The sequence below is a fragment of the Motacilla alba genome, chromosome 4 (assembly GCF_015832195.1).
Source record: "Motacilla alba alba isolate MOTALB_02 chromosome 4, Motacilla_alba_V1.0_pri, whole genome shotgun sequence".
Lineage (NCBI taxonomy): Eukaryota > Metazoa > Chordata > Aves > Passeriformes > Motacillidae > Motacilla > Motacilla alba.
In genome coordinates, this window is record NC_052019.1 from 59,402,512 (window position 1) to 59,423,204 (window position 20,693).

The window sequence follows — 20,693 nt, forward strand, 5'->3', positions numbered from 1 at the left end:
ATTTGTCAAAGCTCTGGCAGAGCCCTCACGTGGGATAGTGCCAAGAGTTTCAAATAGAAAAAAAAACCCACAATAAAGAACAACAATATGGGAGGGGTAGTAAAATTAGGAATAGCAAAATTCATACATGCATCTTTGAAAATCCAGGCTGTTACTCAATAGATTTTATCTCTATAGAGAATAAGCATTGAAGTTACTTAAGGAGGAAGAGTTTTAGAGACAGAAGCAGCTTTCAGCATAATTTTCTAAAGGAAGCTGCCCTAAACTCTTTTTAATATTTTTTTTTTAATAATGAAGAGTTCCTTCAGTATCTCCCAGAGTTTGCCCAACCTCATCTTTGGGGTTATTGGAAGATAAATCTGTCCTGGAAAGCAAAACTGCCTCAGGGAGCACATAGGAGAAGTGCCATACTTGTCAGCGATCCTGCTCCCAGTTAGCACAGCTTCTGGAAATCTGTGGCTGATGCTGCCCAGTAACCTCAGCTGGGGACCAATGCTCCCACTTTGTATAACAAAGGCTGCCTTAACCTTCTGTTCTTTCCACAGCATCAAAGTCATACCCACATACTGTCCTGCGAAAACCCTGATGGGCTCAGGAAAGCCTTTGCATTTCTGCAGGTATTTGGAACTGAAGGAAAACCTATCCAGGACACTGGGGGAGAAGATACCGCGTCCAGCTGAGCCTTGTCCGACACGCTGTGCTGGGATTCATCCCACCCTGCCAGCTTTGCCAGCCCTGTTCATGGCTGCAAGCCTCGGGCAGGTGGAGATCCTCTCCTTCACTCATGGTGTCACCAGACCGGCGTGGCTGGGTGGCGGCAGCTCACGAGTTGTTCAGCCAAAAGGCGAAAGCAGCGGCTCGCTCTGGCCCTGCCCTCCGCACAAAGGGAGAGGGTGGAGACTCCCCTTGGGTGACGGAGCGCGGGGTACCCAGCTGCCAGCAGCTCGTCCCGCAGCAGATGTGAGATCCGGGCGGCGCTGCCCAGCCCTGCAAGCTGAGCGAGCCCTTCCCTGGATCCTGCATCCCTCCCAGCGCCTCCGCCACCTCCTCAGCAGCCCTGCAGCGCCGACGCGGACCTGCTGCTGGTGAGTGAGTTAGTAGCAGCAGTTCAGCCCTTTTACTCCGACAGATTTAGCTCGGTTTAGTGGCTTGCTCCCTCGTCCATGAATTGCTTGCGCTGCCATTGCTGTGGAATGATATTCAGCAGCTGTTTTTCTCCAACACCCAAGGAAACCACAGCAAAACGCTCGCCTGCCTTCTCCCAGCTTTTCAAGGGATTTTATTGGGAAGGCAAGAAATCAATGAAAATATGCTTCATAAAAGGTGGGGGTGGGCAAGCTTCAAGGCATAAAATAAAACCAGTGAAAAGGTGAAAAGTGAGAAAATTTTGAGGGAGCTGCCGTTCTTGGTGCTCCCTCATGCATTTTAACATGCCTGCACGCACCTGTGCACTGCTTGCTCGGTCCCCATAACACACGGGGCTCATTTCATCAAAGGTAGATTACAAATCCGTGGTAAATAGGCTGGCAATTAACTTACAGATTGCTTCAATCGCATTATCCTCATTTACTCAAACTGTTTTAGTTTCCTGCACACGTTCCTGAGAAAGAGGAATGTATGGTCCTGGCCCCTTTGCATCCCCACAGCCATTCTCCGGTCAGTCCACATCCCTGCAAATGGCTAAAGAAGGAGGGGAGAAAAGGTTCTATGAATTTATATTTATCAAAAGGTTACGACTTCTGTGAATTGATATATATATATTGAAAGTCCAAAATGCACATGCAGTACTGTTTCAGCTTGCAGGCTGCAAGACTTTTGTACCCACTAAAAATAAGAGAAATAATAGCACACTTGACTGTGGTTTCTCTGGCATGTTCAAGTATCCAGAAAAAAAAGAAAGAAAAAAAAAAAAAAAAGACTGTGTTTAAAAAGAGTTTAGGGCAGCTTCCTTTAGAAAACTATGCTGAAAGCTGCTTCTGTCTCTAAAACTCTTCCTCCTTAAGTAACTTCAATGCTTATTCTCTATAGAGATAAAATCTATTGAGTAACAGCCTGGATTTTCAAAGATGCATGTATGAATTTTGCTATTCCTATTTTTACTACCCCTCCCATATTATTGTTCTTTATTGTGGGGTTTTTTTTCTATTTGAACTGCAAATCCCTCTGGTGCCAAAAGCTTTGCAGGAAGACTGACAGGAATAAATGTTCCTTTGCTTTTTATATAGACAATGAATCTTAAAGGACACAAATGCATTTACTGAAACTGTTTGAGACTCCACTTTGTTGTGGTTCAAGCATGTTTGAATCAACTGAACTTTGTAGCACATTTTGTTGTTGTTTGCTGATTTTGTTTAGTTCCCTTTTGTGCGTGTAGGAAAAATGAGATTTGGTACTTTGCAATTCTCAGAAGAATACTCAGGAAAATGACTGTACTGTGACCTTTATTTTATCTGCATTGAAACAGTGGGCAAAGAGATTTCTCGGTTATTTTAAAGAAAGTATTTGCATTTTGCCACTAATAAAAGGTTAAATCTCTAGATCCAGTACTTTGTTTCCTGGCAAAATTTACTAAGACCTCATATCTCTGAAGAAAATTATTTTCCCTTAGACTTGAGCTGAAATTATGCTGAAATCAGTGGCAATAGAAATATTTCAAAACTATTTAGCAAAACAAACAAAATTTGCAAAATTTCCAGAGAGTTTATAAATTTTTTATTCTGCTGATACAAAGTGTACTATACTCAGGGCTGATACGATGAGGTGCTTTATTGAGATTAGCAAATATTTCTGAATACAGCAGGCAATACATGTTATAGAATCTCCTGCGCTTTTCTGATCTAAAGTAAATATTTGTGAGCAAAAGGCAATGAAATCTGAGAAACTTAATTTAAAATTTCCATAGAAAATGATTTGATTGACATTCATCTTGGTTGTATCTTTGTTCTGTACTAGTTCTGGCTTAAAATGTTTCATGGCTGTATGTCACATTAAACTTAAAGAATTATTTTTAAACAGATAAAATCTGCAATATTTTAAAAATCCAGTTTCTGAGGAGCAATTGCAAACAGCTGACAATTACATTAGCTGTGAAAGAGCAGGACCCTCTGCTCCTCTGGTGAAGTTTATAGCTAGATCAGAAATGGGAAGGTTGTTTTGTGAAATACCAAACTGAGTATCTCACTGCAACTTTTTACACCGCAGCGAAAAACAGGCATCCAAGAAAGCAAAGCAAATCAAATGCCTAATTTTAGCATGTGTGCATAATTTCTACTGTTTGCACTTCATCTTCTCCCAGAACACTGTTAGCTGAGATCCAAATGGCCACTCTCAGAGGCTTCCACGGATCACCCAGGCAAAGCCACAGCTGACCCAATCTTATGTTGGAGCCAGACTTGCTCTGAGGGAGAAGCAGGAATTTGGGACTTCCCCAAGCCCCTTCCCACCAGCATGTCCAGAGCCCTGTCATTCTGCTAGCTCAAGGAGCTGCTGTGGTGGAGACCTTGCAGTGGTTATGTCCCTTCCAGAAGAGAGCAGCCAACATGGATTTTATACAGCAGAAATAACCACACCAGCTCTAAGTGAATGAGCATTCTGAATTTTTTTTTTTCTGCAATAAATTCTAGTAGCTCTGAAAGTGTGAAATGCTATTTTCAGTATTAATGTAACATTTGAAATAGATGGAGTTTTTTATTTTGATAAATGGCACGTCCCCACCAATACACTTTTTTTTCTGAAGGGAGGAACACAACACAGGTAAATCCACGTACCAGGTGTTCCTCCTGCTGCACCCCACCCTCTCCCTGCATGTGGCACAAGCACCCTGCAGCCAGGAAGGGCTGTGACAACTTAAACCAGAGATCCAGTGAGACCTGAATCCAGCCTCTGCTCACAGCTCCCAGTAGTTAATGTTTTCCCAAAGGACAATAGCAAAGAACGTTGTTTTTCTCTAGAAATTTGGGTTATCAAGCCTTCCTCAACTGGAAGTTTCCTGCTGGCAGCTGTATTAAATAGCCATTGAGAGACTGTTTGCTATGGATGTATGCAATTCTTCCCATACCTGATTTAATTATATAGCTTCTACACACGTTCTTGCAAGGAAGTGTACAATCTCATCCTATCTTGACTGATAGACTAAATTTGACTACAACAGACTGTCTGTTCTTAGGAACGACACTGTAAAAGCAGTATGATCCTTTTCTTGTGAAAACAGTTTCTGATTCTCTGCTTATTGTCTACCTGTTTAGTTCATTCTGAAAAAATTAATTTCTTTAATTCCTAAAAAAAAACCTGTTTGTTTCCTGAAGAGCATTTCAGAAATTTCGGTGCAAGTGCTGAGCTAGGTTTTTATGCTGGTCTTTGGAACAAAAGACCAAAAACCAACAAAATCAAATTAAACTAAGAAAAATGTAACTAAGAAAAATTCTGTTGATTATGTCTGAGGTAAAACTCTCATTTTTTTTCTCATTTGCTCATAATGTTGCATCTGCAATACTGAAATATTAAGGTGAGGAAAAAAATGTGATCAAGCAAAATACTGATTCAAATACCTTATACATGTAATGATATATCAAGGTCATAGTCACACTGTCTCCTGACTTCTGCACTCACTTTGTGCTGCTTGGTTATCCAACAGCTCAAGGGATTTCTTAATGCCTACATGTGGTGTTGCCTCTGTGGTTGAGTATTTGGTACCTAGCTCAGCAAATATCTGCTCAGCACTTGGTGAGGCTTTAAGTGACAAGTTCCCACTGCAGTTCTGAATGTCCATCTCTAATTTAACAAAGCATCCTTTCAAAAGTCAGTGATTGATGTCCAGACAGATTAACGTAGAAACTGGAGGAAAATTAGCCATATAAAATTACCTGTCCTCATCCAGGCAGGTAAATCTCCTCTGGCACTAGTGAGAGTGTATGCAGTTTATCAGTAAAAGGCCTCTATATTTTAAATGTTGCACATTTGGTTGATGTTCAACTTATTAAAAATGCATTTTAGCTAAAAATAAAGCTAGATCCATTGCAATTACATTTCAAATGTGGTTTCTTTGCACTGGGACAAGATTACTGGCTACTAAAACATTATATTTTTGTCAGCACAGAAGCCTGCAGCTTTTTCAGAAGAGGCAATCTTGGGTTAGATTTGAGATAGTATCACTTGGAGACAGATTAACTAGCCTTTATGTGGAGATAGGCTGGTTGCTGAATGTTGAGCTTCCAGAGGTTTCACTGTGCTGATAGCCACCAAGGAGAGCTCAGCTGTCTGTTAAGCACCCTTAGCAAACTGACAAGATAAGGGCTTGGGCGTGGGTTTTTATGTGACCATATGAGCCTGTTAGATTAAATGGCTTTTTTTTTTTCCCCCAAGACTCTTTTTACTAATGACTCTCAAATTCATTCAGCATGTCTGAATCTGTCACAATTTGCCTCCTTTCTTGCTGTAAGCAGTGTAATTGTGCTGAAATAGGGGACTGGTCACCTCAGAGCTCCCAGCTGATCATCTACCCTCTTGATTCCCATGAACTATTGCATTGTTAACATTTCCCATAGTGACATTTAAAGTAACTAGACTCTGATGAATCAACATGTTATATAGAGAGGCCAGACCTTACCTCTCCCCCAAATGATCCTTAAGGAAGAACAGAAGGGACAAAGGTCTGTGTGCATGGGGACAGCCAGGGATGTCCTAGCTGCACTGTACAGGTGGATGGCTCACAGGCAGAAGCCTAGCTGATGAGAGAGGTGAGATAACTTTAATTATTCCACAACTACCTTCTAGTTTTCACATGGAAATCAAACCCAAGGAAGAGAATTACTTGGAAGCACTGTCAGTTTCCATGTCGCTATATTCTTTGCAAAATTATTTAGATTAATAGAACAGTTGCTGCCTGTGGCCAGGTGCTGCTGCTGAGGGATATTTGGAGGGGGAGGATTCTGTGGGAAAGGATTCTGGGGTTGTGCTGTGGCAGACACAGCCACTTCCAGCTGCTGAGGAAAAGTTGAGTGTGTCAGTGATGCTGATAAAACTTCTCTGGAAACTGTGTAAGAAAGGGCAAAAGATGTTGTTCAGCAACTGTGAGAGAGGAGTGAGAAAATGTGGGAAAAACAGACCCTAGAGAAGGAAGTCCAGGTGCCAGAGTAGATATTCACCTCAGAGGGCAGCTGGGTGGGCAGCTGTGGTCTCCCAAGGTTAGCTCATCCCCCCAGACCATCAGGGTGAAGGAAAACTCTTCTATCTCCCTGCCTCTAGCAGACCCTCATCAGCTTTGTGTCATCTCCAGGTCTGAGCCCACCGGACCAAACCTTCCTATCCGAAAGAGATACTCCTAGATGGGCCTCTTGTGGGCCCACCATGGGCTCCATGCCAAACACTGAGCCCAAAAGACACACCTTTCCTCTTCATACCTAATCAAATCTCTTTCCTGTGTTTCATGTCCAGAGGAAAGATGGCAGAAGACCAGCCACACCTATGTATTCACATGTCAGAATCCAGTACAAATGGCATTCCCAGTGGAAAGCAGTCCTTGCCAGATTTGGCTGGCAGGGTAGGAAGCATACTCACCTTCCACAACATCTGCTACCATGTGAAGATAAAGACTGGGTTCCTGTGTTTCCGAAAAACCACCAAAAAAGAAGTTTTGAGAGATGTCAAGTACGTATTTAACCATCTCTTTAGAGTACATGTAAGTTTTATTTCTGTCTGGAGAGTTGCCTTCACTCATGTCACTGAGCTATTCAGCACAATATGCAGACCAAGATTTAGAAAAATTATTTGTATGTGTGGTTGCTTTGTGTTTGCTGTCGGCTGTGCTTAAGCCCAGGTCCTCAGTCCCTGGGCTGAGCCTGTACATCAGAGAGCACACTTCCTTTGGCCCTGGGGATACAGTCCTCCTGGCTGCCAGCAGCACAGGGCACACCAGCCAGCTCTGCTTGCTCTACACTCCCTGGCAATCCTCCCACTGTGCCAGGGTGTTTAGCTGAGATACCAGCAGCCCTGTCCTTCGTGGTTGTCTCCTTCCCTTAGGTGGCCTTGGGAAAGGTTAATTTTTGGGGGGGTTAAACTTAAAATGTTTAACACATTAATAGAAGTGAGGGTTAGGTTAACTTTGAAGAGATGTAAAGGTTTCTGGAGTTTTGGCATTTTTTTGTTGAGTTGTTTTGTGTTTTTTTCCCTGATAGCAAGCACTACTGCAGTAAAGCAGTCATGTCACTATGGCTTTTGTTCAATAACCAGTGAATAAAACTTGCCCATTCACAGTTCAGTAGTTAAACTCAGTGGCAAGGCATTGCATACAATATGCCATTCCAAGTCACCCATGACTTTCAGCTCTCTAACTCCAACTTCTGTCATAAATATTCACCCTTTTGTGTAGCTGTCTATCCTACTCTTTGCCCAGGGAATTGCCACTAAACATGAGCTCTTAAAAGCTGTAATACTTTCCTCAAAAGCTATGTGTTGTGGCACCTCAGTTGACTCACATGGGTCATTTGTGACATTTTCCATCTGGCTTTTGACTTTCATGGGGCTTTAATGTCAGATACAGAGAAACTGTCAATTGTATTTTGCATGCAGACAAATCCCTAGTTTATTCTGCCTACAGAGGCTATTATTTTCTCTGTTGAGAGAATAATACTCTCTTATTCTCTCTGTTGAGAGAATATTATTCTCTGTTGAGAGAATAATACCTTTAGAACTGAGTATGGTTAAAACAAGTGCGTGCTTCTCTTGTAGATCCATGTGGTAAAAATACATGTACAGATTTTGCTACATTTTAGTCATGTTTCTGTTCTGTCTTATTATATGCTTATTAGTTTTTCTTGAATTAGGAATAAAAAGTTAAGGTGAAGTCTGATCTTAAATATTGCTTGTGATTAGGCAGCTTCATTAATTCCAAAATTAATGGCATGCAGAAAGTATTAGTACAGGTAAGTTACACTGGCCTACCAGTTGAAACAGGCAAAGAAATAACCCCACTCTAACTATTTGGTGAAACTTATCCATTTTGTCTTACAGCGGCATCATGAAACCGGGACTGAATGCAATTTTGGGACCAACTGGCAGTGGTAAATCTTCGTAAGTCCCCCCTTCACCCTCCACAGAAATTACACCAAGGGGAAAATGAAATTGTACACATTTAGCAGTAGTGGACTTCTCTTTCAGAGAAAGATTGAGTTTTTATTTAGAACTGCGTAAGTCTCGCTGTTTTCTGAGAAATACTTGAATTCCAAATGACAATCAGATTATATGAGAAAAGTGAAATACAGTTTTAGTCTACACTTTACTGACAGTCACTCCTTACACAGCATTCTGCTAATGTGTAACCAATTTGAGGGTAAACTCAAATTACTGAAAAATGGAAACGGGGCCTGCATGGATCTCATTTCCTTAGGAAACCAGGACAAAAGAAACTCAGTTCTTGAAAGTTGCTGGGAGTTTTCTTGATTGCAGAAATTTAATGTGATCTGCTTTTATGTAGCTGTTTGTTCCATGAGCTGGGTTGGAGGTTCAGAGAGCTTTGCCTCCTGCGTGTTCAACTGACAAAGTAACCAACTTCTCCTTTAGTCTGCTGGACATTTTGGCTGCAAGGAAGGATCCCCATGGGCTCTCTGGTGACATTTTGATCAATGGAGCTCCTCAGCCTGCCAACTTTAAGTGTACCTCTGGGTATGTAGTACAGGTAAGTAATTTTCTTCACTGAGGATTCTATTGTAAGAAGTTGCTGCTGTGTTGCAAGTACCTTGCCTTCATCCAAGAATCAAAGAAAACTCCTTAAAATTACTGTCAACATGTTACAGAAAGGTAGTGTCTCAAACCACATGTAAATCTCAACTTCCCACAGCTGACAGATTCCCTTTGCAAGAGACAAGCAGATGGTATCTAAAAACCTCCCCTCCTTCCTCCTTTGACAAAACAAGTTTGGAACACCATCACCCTAAACCACATGGACTCAACCTCTCTTTACCTTCCCTCTTTTCTCCCTGTTCTCACCAGCTGAGGCTGCATGGGCAAACACACTGTAATAATGAATAACCTGAGCTGTAGCTGCTCCTTAGGTCCCTTCAGCCCCTGAGTCTCTCCCTCAACACCTCCAAAAAATGGAATAAGGTGAGAACACACAAGGGACTGTTTTTAATACTTTGCTGTTTATATATTTTGATATCATGCATGATGGAGGCTGTTCCTATGTGGCGTTGCTTTATGAATGAAGGCAAATATAATTACGTGCATGAAATCCAAACTCTTCTATGACACGGGCATTGAAGATGCACCTTACTGCATGTTCTGGCTGCTGCTACTGTCCCTCTGCATGCAAGGACAGCATAAAACATAGGTAGATACAGTTCTAAGAGGAATAAATAGAAACTGCTGAGCAACCACCAAGTATCTATCCTTTTTTTTTAAATGAAGGATGATGTGGTCATGGGAACCCTGACTGTAAGAGAAAATCTGAAGTTCTCAGCAGCACTCCGCTTGCCAAAGTCAGTGAAGGAACAGGAAAAAAACGAACGAGTGAATCAGATCATCAAGGAACTGGGTTTGAGCAAAGTTGCAGATTCCAAGGTAAGGCCTGTAAACATGTTACTTAAAACGTAGTTAGTAGTTTATTAATTAACCAAATGACTTATCATGGCAGATTTAAAAAAAAAAAAAAAAGTAAATTTCAACAGGATGTTTCAGTAATACAATAATTAGTGACATTTCTGTATGGAGACCTGTACAGACTGTCCTGATGCTGGCGTATGGTACTACATTGCAGGGAAAAAGAAAGGGAAAGGCAAAGGTGAAACAGAAAGTTAATGGTTGCAGTAAAAGGGAAGACCTCAAGTAATACTAACATTAAGAACAAGGCTGTGTGTGAGATAACATTTACATTTGCTTCTGAGAGTAGGGCCAGAATTCCTTACAACTCACCCCAAATACTGCCATGTGGGTACAATACTGTTTGCTCAAGGATTTCTCTGTGGGCCAAACAAGACAAGTTTCTTGGTTTTTTATTAGGTAGGTACCCAGTTCTCTCGTGGGGTGTCTGGAGGAGAGCGGAAAAGGACCAATATTGGGATGGAGCTCATCACGGATCCTGCCATCTTGTTTTTGGATGAGCCAACCACGGGACTTGATGCCAGCACTGCTAATGCTGTCCTACTGCTACTGAAAAGGTGATGGTCTTAGAAACAGCTTCCTGTCCTCAGCACTCCATTCTGCTACACTTCAGTTGTATTTGACTCGAATTACAGTTCGAATGAGCAAACAGGGAATTCAGACATGTAATTATTTACCAGTGAGCCAAGGATGTGAGTGAGGTAGGAAAAAAACTGAATGAATTCTTTCTCTCCAAAGTGAGAATTCTTTTTTCATATGGACACTGTAAATATGACCTAAATATTTTTCTTTTTTTTTCCTTTCCTCTTCCTTCTCTGCCATACCAAGTTAATCAGACTTCATCAAGACTTAACTGAACTTTCAAATGCTCTTATCTAAACACTGAATCAACTTGCAAAGCTGACATCTCTGTCATTCTTCACATTCAGGATGTCAAAACAAGGAAGGACAATCATCTTCTCCATCCACCAGCCTCGGTACTCCATATTCCGACTGTTTGACAACCTGACACTGCTGGCTGCAGGGAGAGTGCTGTACCATGGGCCAGCCCAGCATGCCATCGAGTACTTTCAGTCCATTGGTGAGCACTACCTCCAGCAGGGCCAACCTTTGGTTTGCACCAACTCCAGTGAAATGCCAATAGCTCTGGGCCAGAATTGGACACGGCTTGTCCAAGCAAGCCCAGTATTTTAACAGGCTGAGCATTTCTCTGGGTGTTTCTCCTCTTGGCCCACATGTGGATTTGGGTGACTTCCTGGTACATCTTAATTAGAGAAAGCCTGGGCTAGGGCTGGGAAGAGCACGCTGCTAGCTGTCACCTCGCTTTTGCTGATGGTGCTGCCTGGCAATGCCGCTCATCCCTCAAGAAAGCATGGACTTTCCAAAGGCTGCCATGCCTTTGGTGTGGGCTGCTCCATGGGTAGGATGTGTGGCTGTGCTCTTGACAGCCAAGCACAGTCCTTGGCCAGTCACAGAACCCCACCCAGGGCTCACAACACTGTCACCACAGTGTCACTGTCACCACAGGCTACCAGTGTGAGCCCTACAACAACCCCGCCGATTTTTTCCTGGACATCATCAATGGAGACTCCACCGCCCTGGCAATCAACAATGCTGATGAAAGTAACACAGGTATGAAACCCAGAGCTGAGTCAAGTTATCCTAAAACGTGCAGGAATGGGAATTTAAAAAACTGTTTTGGTAACTCTCAGCACACAGAAAGAGCTTCTTTCATCTTCAAGGCAAACCAGCTGAAATGCTGCAGAAGCAGAGATGATAAACCAGGATAATTATTCCTGTTAAGGACATAATTTGATGCAGTTATGACTTGACTATTTTACCTAATGTAACAACTTTTCTGTTAGGAAATTACTGTTTTCCTTCCTCTGAGCAGGGTGGGAAGGGGTAGACATAGGGTACCATGCTCATCTGATGTTTCCCTGAAGTTGTGCCAAGGCAGAAATTATCCCCAAACTAACAAATCAGCTCTCACCTGTTTTTTGGAGCATGCTTTCTCCTACTTTTTTGCCACTCAGTAATAGCTTACTCTCTTTTCACAGGAGTGAAAAGGCAAATGAAGTAATGGATATGCTGAGTACTCAAACACAGTTTCACTATACCTTTACCAAAGGAGCAGCCATCATTTTACAAAAATGCTCTGATCAGGGTCTAGCAAATATTATAGCTGGCAGATATGACACATTACATCTGTCATTGCAAAAGCTCACACTGCACCATAGTTAAGAAAAAAAGGAGGTCCAGCTGAAATTTATATATGACCAAAGTAGACACATGCAGGATTACCTGGATCTAGAAAGTCTGGGAAGTCCAGGATTATGTCATTATCTGTGAAACAGATCACTTACAGAAACATCCAGGGGCAAAGGGGATGTAAAAACCACTTTTTGATTAAAAGCCATCTTGCTGCCAAGTTGCAACTCCGTAGGCAGACAAGGGTTTTCCTGGTCAGAGAGCTGAGAGGTTGCTGCTGCCTGTGGGACAGGTTGCACAGACAAACACAGATTTTTTTGTCTTATTTATACCAACTCTTTTGAACTGTCTGCTATGGGACTGAGTGCAGTGAATCACTGGAACTACATGTGCATCTTAATTCTTCTGGTTTTTTAATCTTTCCAGTAGAGAGCACTGAAGAATGCTCTGCATATGATAAGACCTTGGCTGAGCAATTAGCAGAAAAATACTCCAACTCTGCCTACTACCGAGAAACAAAAGCACATTTAGAGAGTATTTCTTCAGGAAATAAAAAGAAAACCAAAGAACTTCTCCGGCAAATCACATATGCCAATTCCTTCCTCCACCAGCTGAAATGGGTGTCCAGACGCACATTTAAAAACCTGATAGGAAACCCTCAGGCTTCCATTGCTCAGGTAAGGCTATTTGTATCTATAGTTTTGTGGTATACGTTGAATTTGTTTGGCTCCTAGATTATTAGATAAGTCACTGGGATGGTTTTGCCTCTTGATATCTTGACTGCAGTAAGCATCTGAAGAAAGAGAGTGCTCCAGGTCTAGGAATCTGGGATAAAGGGTGTTCTGTATGCTCCCAAACGTGGGACTGTTCAGTAGTTAATTTTGGACTACTGAAAGACTTTAGGAGGCAAGACCTGTCTCGGCAGAGTATTCTGCTGCTCCCAGCCAGGAGCACATTATGTCCCAAGAAGTTTCACACATTTGCTCAAGAACATTCTTCAGATTTGAATCTAATTGTCCACACTTGGCACTGTGGAGTTTGGCCTCAAATCCTCTCCCCCACCAGGAAAAGTTAACAGACTGCATTTGCATACTTCATTAAACTTCAGCACAAAAAGAAGTGCTGGCAGTTGGCTCAAGCGCAAAAATATTTTTGCAGTCTCGTAATGTGTGTGCTGTTTGGTTATTTGACTATTCATATTGGTGATGATGCCTTCTGGATAAGGTGTAATGAAGTCCACAATGGGGTTCAGCACCTGCCATGAAAGATAATCACTGGCTCTGTTAGTGCTGCTTTTTCTGAAGGATCAGAACCAAAAGCGTTGACTCCTTCAGAGCTGCACATTGATTTCAAAAACGAAGAATGTCCGGCTGGCCTCTGCAGAGTGACTAATCCTCAGAAATCCCCTAATTCATGGGCCAAACTCTGCAGTCACCGCACCACAGAAACTCCAACTGCAATTCTCAGCAATTTGGGAGAGGCCAATAGAAAGCTGGCCTGTAGCCAGGGGCACAAATTATCTTCATCATGTTTTATATAATGAGTGAATAAATAGCTGGTGTGGAGGTAAAACAAGTCCAGAATCCCTGAGGTTAAAAGGCTTTGAGTACGTGTGTGTGCCTGTAGGTTGATACTGTGGAGATCTTTAATAATTGCTTTGTAAAAGCTTGACCTTGTGACAAGAATTAGACTCCCAAGAACCTCCTTCATAGGCCAAGGTTAATGGTCCTGACTTGTTTCTCACAATCTTCTTTATCATCTCCCCACCCTCATCAGGGGTGGATTTGTCCAGCATTCTTTTAGGGGTCCATGGCTCATTAAGTCTTTTTTTTTTCATTAATCTGCTCCAAATTAGTCTTGGAATGATCCCTGCTTTCCACTGCAACTGGCTCAGGAGCTGAATTATCCCTGACATTTGCTCCTTTTGGCAGGATCTTAGCAAGAAGGTACCAAGGATCAAGTGGTTTATGGTGTTAAGACTCATGCATTGCTCAGGCTTAAAAGTGACAGAACTGCCTGATACCATTGTTTTCCTGAGGTTTTTTTTGTCATTTGCATTTAGCATTTAAAAAGTGTGATGCACACGCTTCAGTCTTTTAAGTGACATCCTTGCGGCAGCTGTTATCTCTGCTATTTAAATAGTTACAGACTGCAAATATCAGCATATCTGTAACCCTGTTGTAGCATCTCATCAAAAACAATCCCATGAGTAAGATGTATGATCGAGCCCAGTAATTACACACTGTGGAGCATGAGAATAAACTGTCATCCTCATCCTGGCAGGAAAACCTTGGAAGCAATGAGAATGATGTTTTCCCTCCTCTTTTCTCTTTTTCCCATTTAGCTTTGTATTACAGCTTTTCTGGGACTGATTGTAGGCGCCATCTTCTTTGGACTTGAAGAGAACTCTGCTGGACTACAGAACAGGTCAGTCAGTCTAGGTAATGGATATTCAAAAATTTGATAAAGCTCCCTTTAAAGGAGCTTAACACCTCTTGAAAGCAAATGCTTCCCTTCACATCAGTAAGGCCAAGCCTGTGTGACTTGGAAGTGAGGATGTGATTTTGTTCCTCTAGCAAGGTCCCTGCAGAACTGAGATTGTTAAAATATACAGACTTGTGGCTACATAAACCTAGGTAACTAAAGTTGTAATCTTGCAGCTGTTTCTACTCACACACTTGAGTATACCAGCAGTAAGAGATTTTCAAATTATGCTGCTCTATGTATCATTTTGACAGCTGTGTGTACCTGACCTGACACATGATTTTGCCACTATGAAACCTCTGGGTTCTTCATAGCATTTGTTTAAAAACAGCCCAGTTTTAAATTGAGTAGGAAGTGCCTTAGATTTTTGTGGAAAAGGTGAAAACTGCCTCTCACACTGTTTATTTCGTTCCTCTCTGTTTGCAGCAGACAAGTGCCTCACCATCTGAGAATCTTTAACATGTCAGGAAATTACATCAAGGAAAAAAGCAAACCACAGCCCTCAAAAAAACCCTCAGTTAATTTTCTATATTTTGACTGCATCAGAGAATGTGCTATCATTGCATGCCAAAACCAAATAATGACTGTACCATATCTATGTCAGGCTTGTTACAGACTCCTAGCCAAGACTTTTCCCATGGATTTTGGGATGGAAGGTCAAACACTGCCAAACTTCAGGAACTGCAAGCGGATTTATGTACTCTGTGAGGAAACACTAAATTTACGTCCCATTTTAAATAACAGCTCACTGTTTTGCTATTTTGCAGAGTGGGTGCAATGTTCTTTCTGACCACCAATCAGTGCTTCAGCAGTGTCTCAGCTCTTGAACTCTTTGTTGTAGAAAAGAAAATATTTATGTAAGTAAAACATACAAAAAAGATACCAGACTCTGCTGTTAGACTGAGTTTGTCTGACATGCTGTAAGTGTCATTTAAGTACAGTTAGTGCAGAATTTTCGAATTATTAAAATGGTAGTGCTCATTGCAAATGTAGTCTGCTAGTGAGCTGTCTGCAAACCCCCCAAAAGGTACCTATGATTACAACTGGCTCAGAGTGTAATATTATTTACACAGTTGGTAAAAAACCTTTGAATACTCAATTTTGGCATTGATTAACAATGTGTGACTTGTTAGTGAGGGCAATAAATGTCATCTAACTGGATTCTTTAAAGCTATGCGTATTATGCTGTATAAAAGATGAAAGTTATTCAGACTTTATGCTCTCTGACTCGATGACATGACACATACATTTACTAAAAATTATGTGCACAAATACCCACATTCACTTGCATATGAAAATGTCACCAGTTCTATAGTGTATAGGCTTACTGGACAGCTGCATTGTAGCCTAAGTATGAAAGATTTTCTTCCAGTTTGAGCTAGAATTCATTTGTCAAGAGGTGAAAATCAAAACACTGGTTTTTAGTGTTTAAATTTGTAATGTGCTGTACCTATCTCTGTGTTCCAGGCATGAATATATCAGTGGGTACTACAGAACATCTGTGTACTTCATAGCAAAGCTAATGGCTGATTTAATACCCATAAGGACCATGCCCAGCATCATCTTCACCTGCATAGTTTACTTCATGCTAGGCGAGTATGGTCTCCTACAGTCTCATCCCTACTCCCCCAATAAACCATGGCATGTGCATCTTATAGATGTGTATGCATACATAGATATTTATATAAGCTAAATCCCTACACTGGGGTGGCATTAGCTACAGAGCTTACTTTTAGCACAGCATGTTGTTTTCTACAGAAAAGACACAAGGATTAAAGCATTCATCAGAGAATCTCTGACATGTCTCATCTCCACTGTCCTTAGAAGGAAGTCATAACCTTTACAACATTGTTTTGATTTATTCCTTTTCATCTATGGCCTTCTTGGCTTCTGATGACTCTTACAAGATACTTTTCTCATCCTTGCAAGAACACCTAAAAGAAAAGGTTTTGTTTTAAGATCTTAATACAGTGTGAATTAATACCAGTTTGTTTGCTTTGGTCTGAGTTTTTACCCTAAGGAACAGGAAACAAGGCTATATCAGCAAGAGGCTCTTAAACTGTGAAACTGAAGAGAAACAGACCTTGCTACTGAATCCATAACCACCTCAAGGCTGCTAGGTTCTTTAGGAGAGCTCTCTGCTGGAAACTAGTGAAATGATGTGCAGCTGCTGCTCATTGAACTGCACTAAAAGTTTCTCCTTTGATGGACAATTTTCAGCCACTTACAGTACTTCTACACATTCTACTATCTTCAGTCTTACAGCAGTTTTGGGCATATTACTTATTCATCCTCTCTTCCACTGTCAAGACAGACACATAAGGGCTGTCACAAGAACCACAGCAGTCTCGGGTCTCAGTAACACAGCCTGTGCTGGCAGACAAGGCCTAATTTGTAAGCAGGACACACTAGGATAGTCAGGGTAGTGTTCAGGTTATGGCAGAGCTTTCAGCAGGATCATTCTGAAACCCTTCTTGTTCTCATCTTTAAGGTTTGAAACCAACAGTAGGAGCCTTCTTCACAATGATGTTCACTCTTATGATGGTGTCCTACACAGCCACTTCCATGGCACTTGCCATTGCAGCAGGACAGAGCGTGGTCGCTGTAGCAAACCTACTCATGACTGTTGCATTTGTTTTTATGATTGTGAGTAGCACTTTTCAGTTCTCTAGTCTGGATCATGAAATCCCAGAAATGCTGAAATACATGAATCCTACTAGCATGGAGTTCAGCTGAATTCTGCAAAAAGTCTCTTGGGGTCAACACATCCTGATTTGTCTGATTTGAGTATCCTGATGCTGTGGGGAGGAATATTCTGATTTGTCCTTTGAAAGAACAAGAAGTGAGGCGCTGGAGGGTTGGGTGTAAGGAGAAGAGTGGTTCCTCTGACTTCTTCTCTGTGGCTCTAGCAGACAGAAAACTGCCTGGAAAGTAGGAAAGCCACTTAGGGCTGCATTTCATTCTCTCTCCTTTAACTTTGTGAAAGGCAAATGTGTCCGGCTGAGAACATGACCGCCAGCCCCCTGTTTTCTGAGACCACTAGCGCAGCTGTCCTCCTCAGCTGCAGAGCCCACCTTGGGCATGTTAAACACACAGCCACAATCAGGAGACTGGCACTTTAGATGAGGCAGAGCTGAACCTACAGCCAAAATCCACATTGCCTCAGACTCAGGGCACACAGGCAAACCCAGAGAAGTTCCACACTGAGGAGCAGCCGAGTTTTCATAGGAACCCATGTGGGACCCCTAAACAGGAAGCACGTGGGTTTACTGCACAGGGGAAAGCTTTCCTTGTTACTTGTTTTGGTGGAAGGACCTGAGGTTATGGCCCAAAGCTCAATAACATATAAATCCTTCCATTTTGTTCTTCTGCTGGAAGAGTTTCTTCCTCTAGGAATGCTTACCCATTTCTTTTTATCTGAAGAAGCAAAGTCAAGAGCTAGAGAAGGACACATGATAAAAGCATGTAATTTGTAATCTGGTTTATTTGTTATGACTTTTTTTTGTAAACATTGCCTCTAGATTTTCTCTGGGTTGCTGGTCAATCTCACAAGCATCATGTCCTGGCTCTCTTGGCTGAAATACTTCAGCATCCCTCGATATGGAATGACAGTAAGTGCTCTGATTTCCTGTGTCCAAACCTGGAAATGGTTTGCTAGAAAGGAATGTATTGAATCATGATAATGATTCAGTTGATGGCCTAACGAGCAAAAGGAAAGCTAATTAAGTACAACAACAGTTGATGGCCTAATGAACAAAAGGAAAGCTAAATAAGTACAACAACCTCAGAGTGTTGTGCAGTATCTTAAAACAAGAAGGGCTTCTCATCAACTAGCACCAGCCACTGTTTAGAAGAGCTCATTTCGGTAATTTGGAAATACCTCATGTGAGAGACACAACTACTACATTCACTGGACTTCAGCTGGACAGAAATGTTTCAAAGTAAAGAACAATGTTATCTCCACCCAAAAAAAGTAAAAATCTCCTATTTGTCTTTTCCATCGATCAAACAAAAAGTTGTCAGGCTAAAGCTTTTCTCCTAATTTGTGAAAATTTAAGTCAGAGTGATGTTTTGCAGAGAAATTTGGGCTTTACTGTGCCTGTGCAGAAATAGTCTGGCCTGGGAGAAGTGGTAAAGCCAGTTGTGGTGCATGCTTTACCAGGTGTATACAGGCTATATACTTTCCTCTCTTAAAAGAAAAAAGAACTCTGATACTTCGCTAGAAAAAGGGGATTTGGCAAATAAAATAGTGATACCAGGACATTTTTAGAATGAATTTTAATTGCATTATATCTCATCTTGTTAATGTATCACTCCTTTACCTACTAATTTCTGTTGTCATTGTTTCTTTTATTTTAAAAGGCTTTGCAGATCAATGAGTTGGTTGGTCTGAATTTCTGTGGCAGCAGTAACAACACAGTTTTAAGCAGTGACAGTAGAAATCACCAGACAGGCCAGATGTAAGTATTTTGGTACACTGAAATGAATCCCACCATCAGCAGCTTTAGAAGTCCTAGAACATCAGTCTGAGTATCAGAGATACTCACTGATGATCAGAGAATCTGCGAGTTTTTACATGGAAAAGGAACCTTTGACTGGGTTTTTGCATTATGACTGCATGGAACATTCTGCTTGTTGGCATGTTTAGTATTTATAACACTAGAAATATCTGGCATTATGCTCCTTTTCTTCAAACTGTATTTAGTGAGAGCTATGCACACACACACAATTGCACAGCCTCACAAAATCCATTTCAGCTTCCTATGTGGAACTGGAGCTAGGAGAAAAGCAAATTTACAAATGGAAAATTAACCACTGACATATAGCTGGTGTTTGCCCGGCCTACTACACACATTACGACTTCTAGAGATCTTTCCAGATCCTGCTGAGTGGTTTATTAAGTGACTAAGCTTATCAATGTGTGTGTATTTATCTGTAGGCCATGTACTGGAGAGGAGTATCTGAAGAATCAAGGCATTGATGTGAGCACCTGGGGCCTGTGGCAGAATCACCTGGCTCTGGCCTGCATGACAGTAATCTTCCTTACCATTGCCTACCTCAAACTGCACTTCATGAAGAAGTTCTCTTAAAACCAGAGGGAAAGATGCAATTCCCACTGCTCAGTAGTTTGCTGAACTGATTGTGCAACTGACTTGATTATTTTTAAGGAGAAATTTCTTTGTACTTTTATTATTGCCCAAGTCAACAACATGAACGTCATCCTTGTATATTAAATACTTGTTGTTAATTTACTCTGCCAAAATGTCTAGGATGGCTCACTCCTCTTTGCCACAAAAAAGTGTACAGCTGTTCATTTCTTCAAGAGACTATTCAGTTTTTCTGATGTTCTAGCTATGATCTTGTCAAACACTATATCTAGTATTTAGTGGCTTAACCTGAAATAAATAGCGGCTCCGTACTTTAATTAGCACCTACCTTCACCAGGAAGAAATTCAGTCTAAAATGATGCTTATCAGGAACCCAACACAATTTCAGCTGCTTATGTGGTCACAGGGTATGTGAGACAGGGACAAAATTCCTTTCATCCCAGTGCCCTTTTCTATTTGGGAATCATTACTGCTCTAGAATGTACATATTGATGTCATCAAGCCTTTCTTGCCTCAGTCAAGTGGTAGAAGCGCTGTGTTTTTAAATAAAGGTGTTCTTACTGTGACAGTTCTCATAATCCTTGTCCTGAAATTTGTATTTCCTCTGCATAACCGCAAGTCATCTTCACTATCCCATTAGTACTGCTATCATGAGTAGTTCTTAGTAATTTTTATGGCGACCAATTTGAAGTGCAAACAGGATGGTAGCACCCTTGTAGAAGTCCATAGATTGGAGCAATCCCTTCCTGGCAGGCCAGCTTTTCCCTGGCCATGTGCAGCAATGCTAGCTCATCTATTTTTTATCTTCAGAGTTGTGCATAGTAACTGCATAAAATACAACTTTACAGCTCTGTCTTGGGTTGTTACTTTTCATCTTGTTGCTCCTGCAGTGTTTACCCTGGCTTGCGTAGGCCACAAAAAATTCTTACAGGACCTTATTTCTGTAAGAGATTTAGAAACACAGAATACCCTGGGCTGAAAGGGACCACAAGGATCATTGAGTACATCTCCTGGTCCTGCACAGGACACTCCCAAGAGTTGCACCCTGTGCCTGAGAGCATTGTCCAAACACTTCTTGAATTCTGTTGGGCTTGGTGCTGTGACCACTTCCCTGGGGAGCCTGTTCCAGTGCCCAAACACCCTATAAGAAGTGAAGAACCTTTTCCTACTATTCAGTCTAAAACTTCCCTGACACAGCTTCAGGCCATTCCCTCCAGGTTCTGTCACTGTCTGCACAGAGAAGAGATCAGTGCTTGCCCCTCCTCTTCCTCTCATGCGGGAGTTGTGGACTGAGTT

The 20,693-nt window shown here is 41.7% G+C and overlaps 1 protein-coding gene across 3 annotated transcripts; it reads left to right on the forward strand.

The window, feature by feature from the left end:
* The first annotated feature begins 885 nt into the window (after positions 1–885).
* ABCG2 (ATP binding cassette subfamily G member 2 (Junior blood group)) lies at positions 886–20,459 on the forward strand. 3 transcript variants are annotated; one of them, XM_038135589.1, is made up of 16 exons: positions 886–1,085; positions 6,433–6,645; positions 8,008–8,067; positions 8,557–8,671; positions 9,403–9,555; positions 9,994–10,151; positions 10,524–10,675; positions 11,122–11,226; positions 12,232–12,482; positions 14,150–14,232; positions 15,057–15,146; positions 15,757–15,881; positions 16,781–16,935; positions 17,811–17,900; positions 18,652–18,749; positions 19,229–20,459. In XM_038135589.1, exons 2-16 carry the CDS (start codon positions 6,440–6,442, stop codon positions 19,377–19,379), a joined length of 1,992 nt encoding a protein of 663 aa, XP_037991517.1. In that variant the 5' UTR covers positions 886–1,085; positions 6,433–6,439; the 3' UTR covers positions 19,380–20,459. The 3 variants fall into 3 exon arrangements, with proteins under 3 accessions (XP_037991517.1, XP_037991519.1, XP_037991518.1); XM_038135591.1 differs by having other exon boundaries at positions 12,235–12,482; XM_038135590.1 differs by lacking the exon at positions 886–1,085 and adding an exon at positions 5,632–5,735.
* Positions 20,460–20,693: the final 234 nt, after the last annotated feature.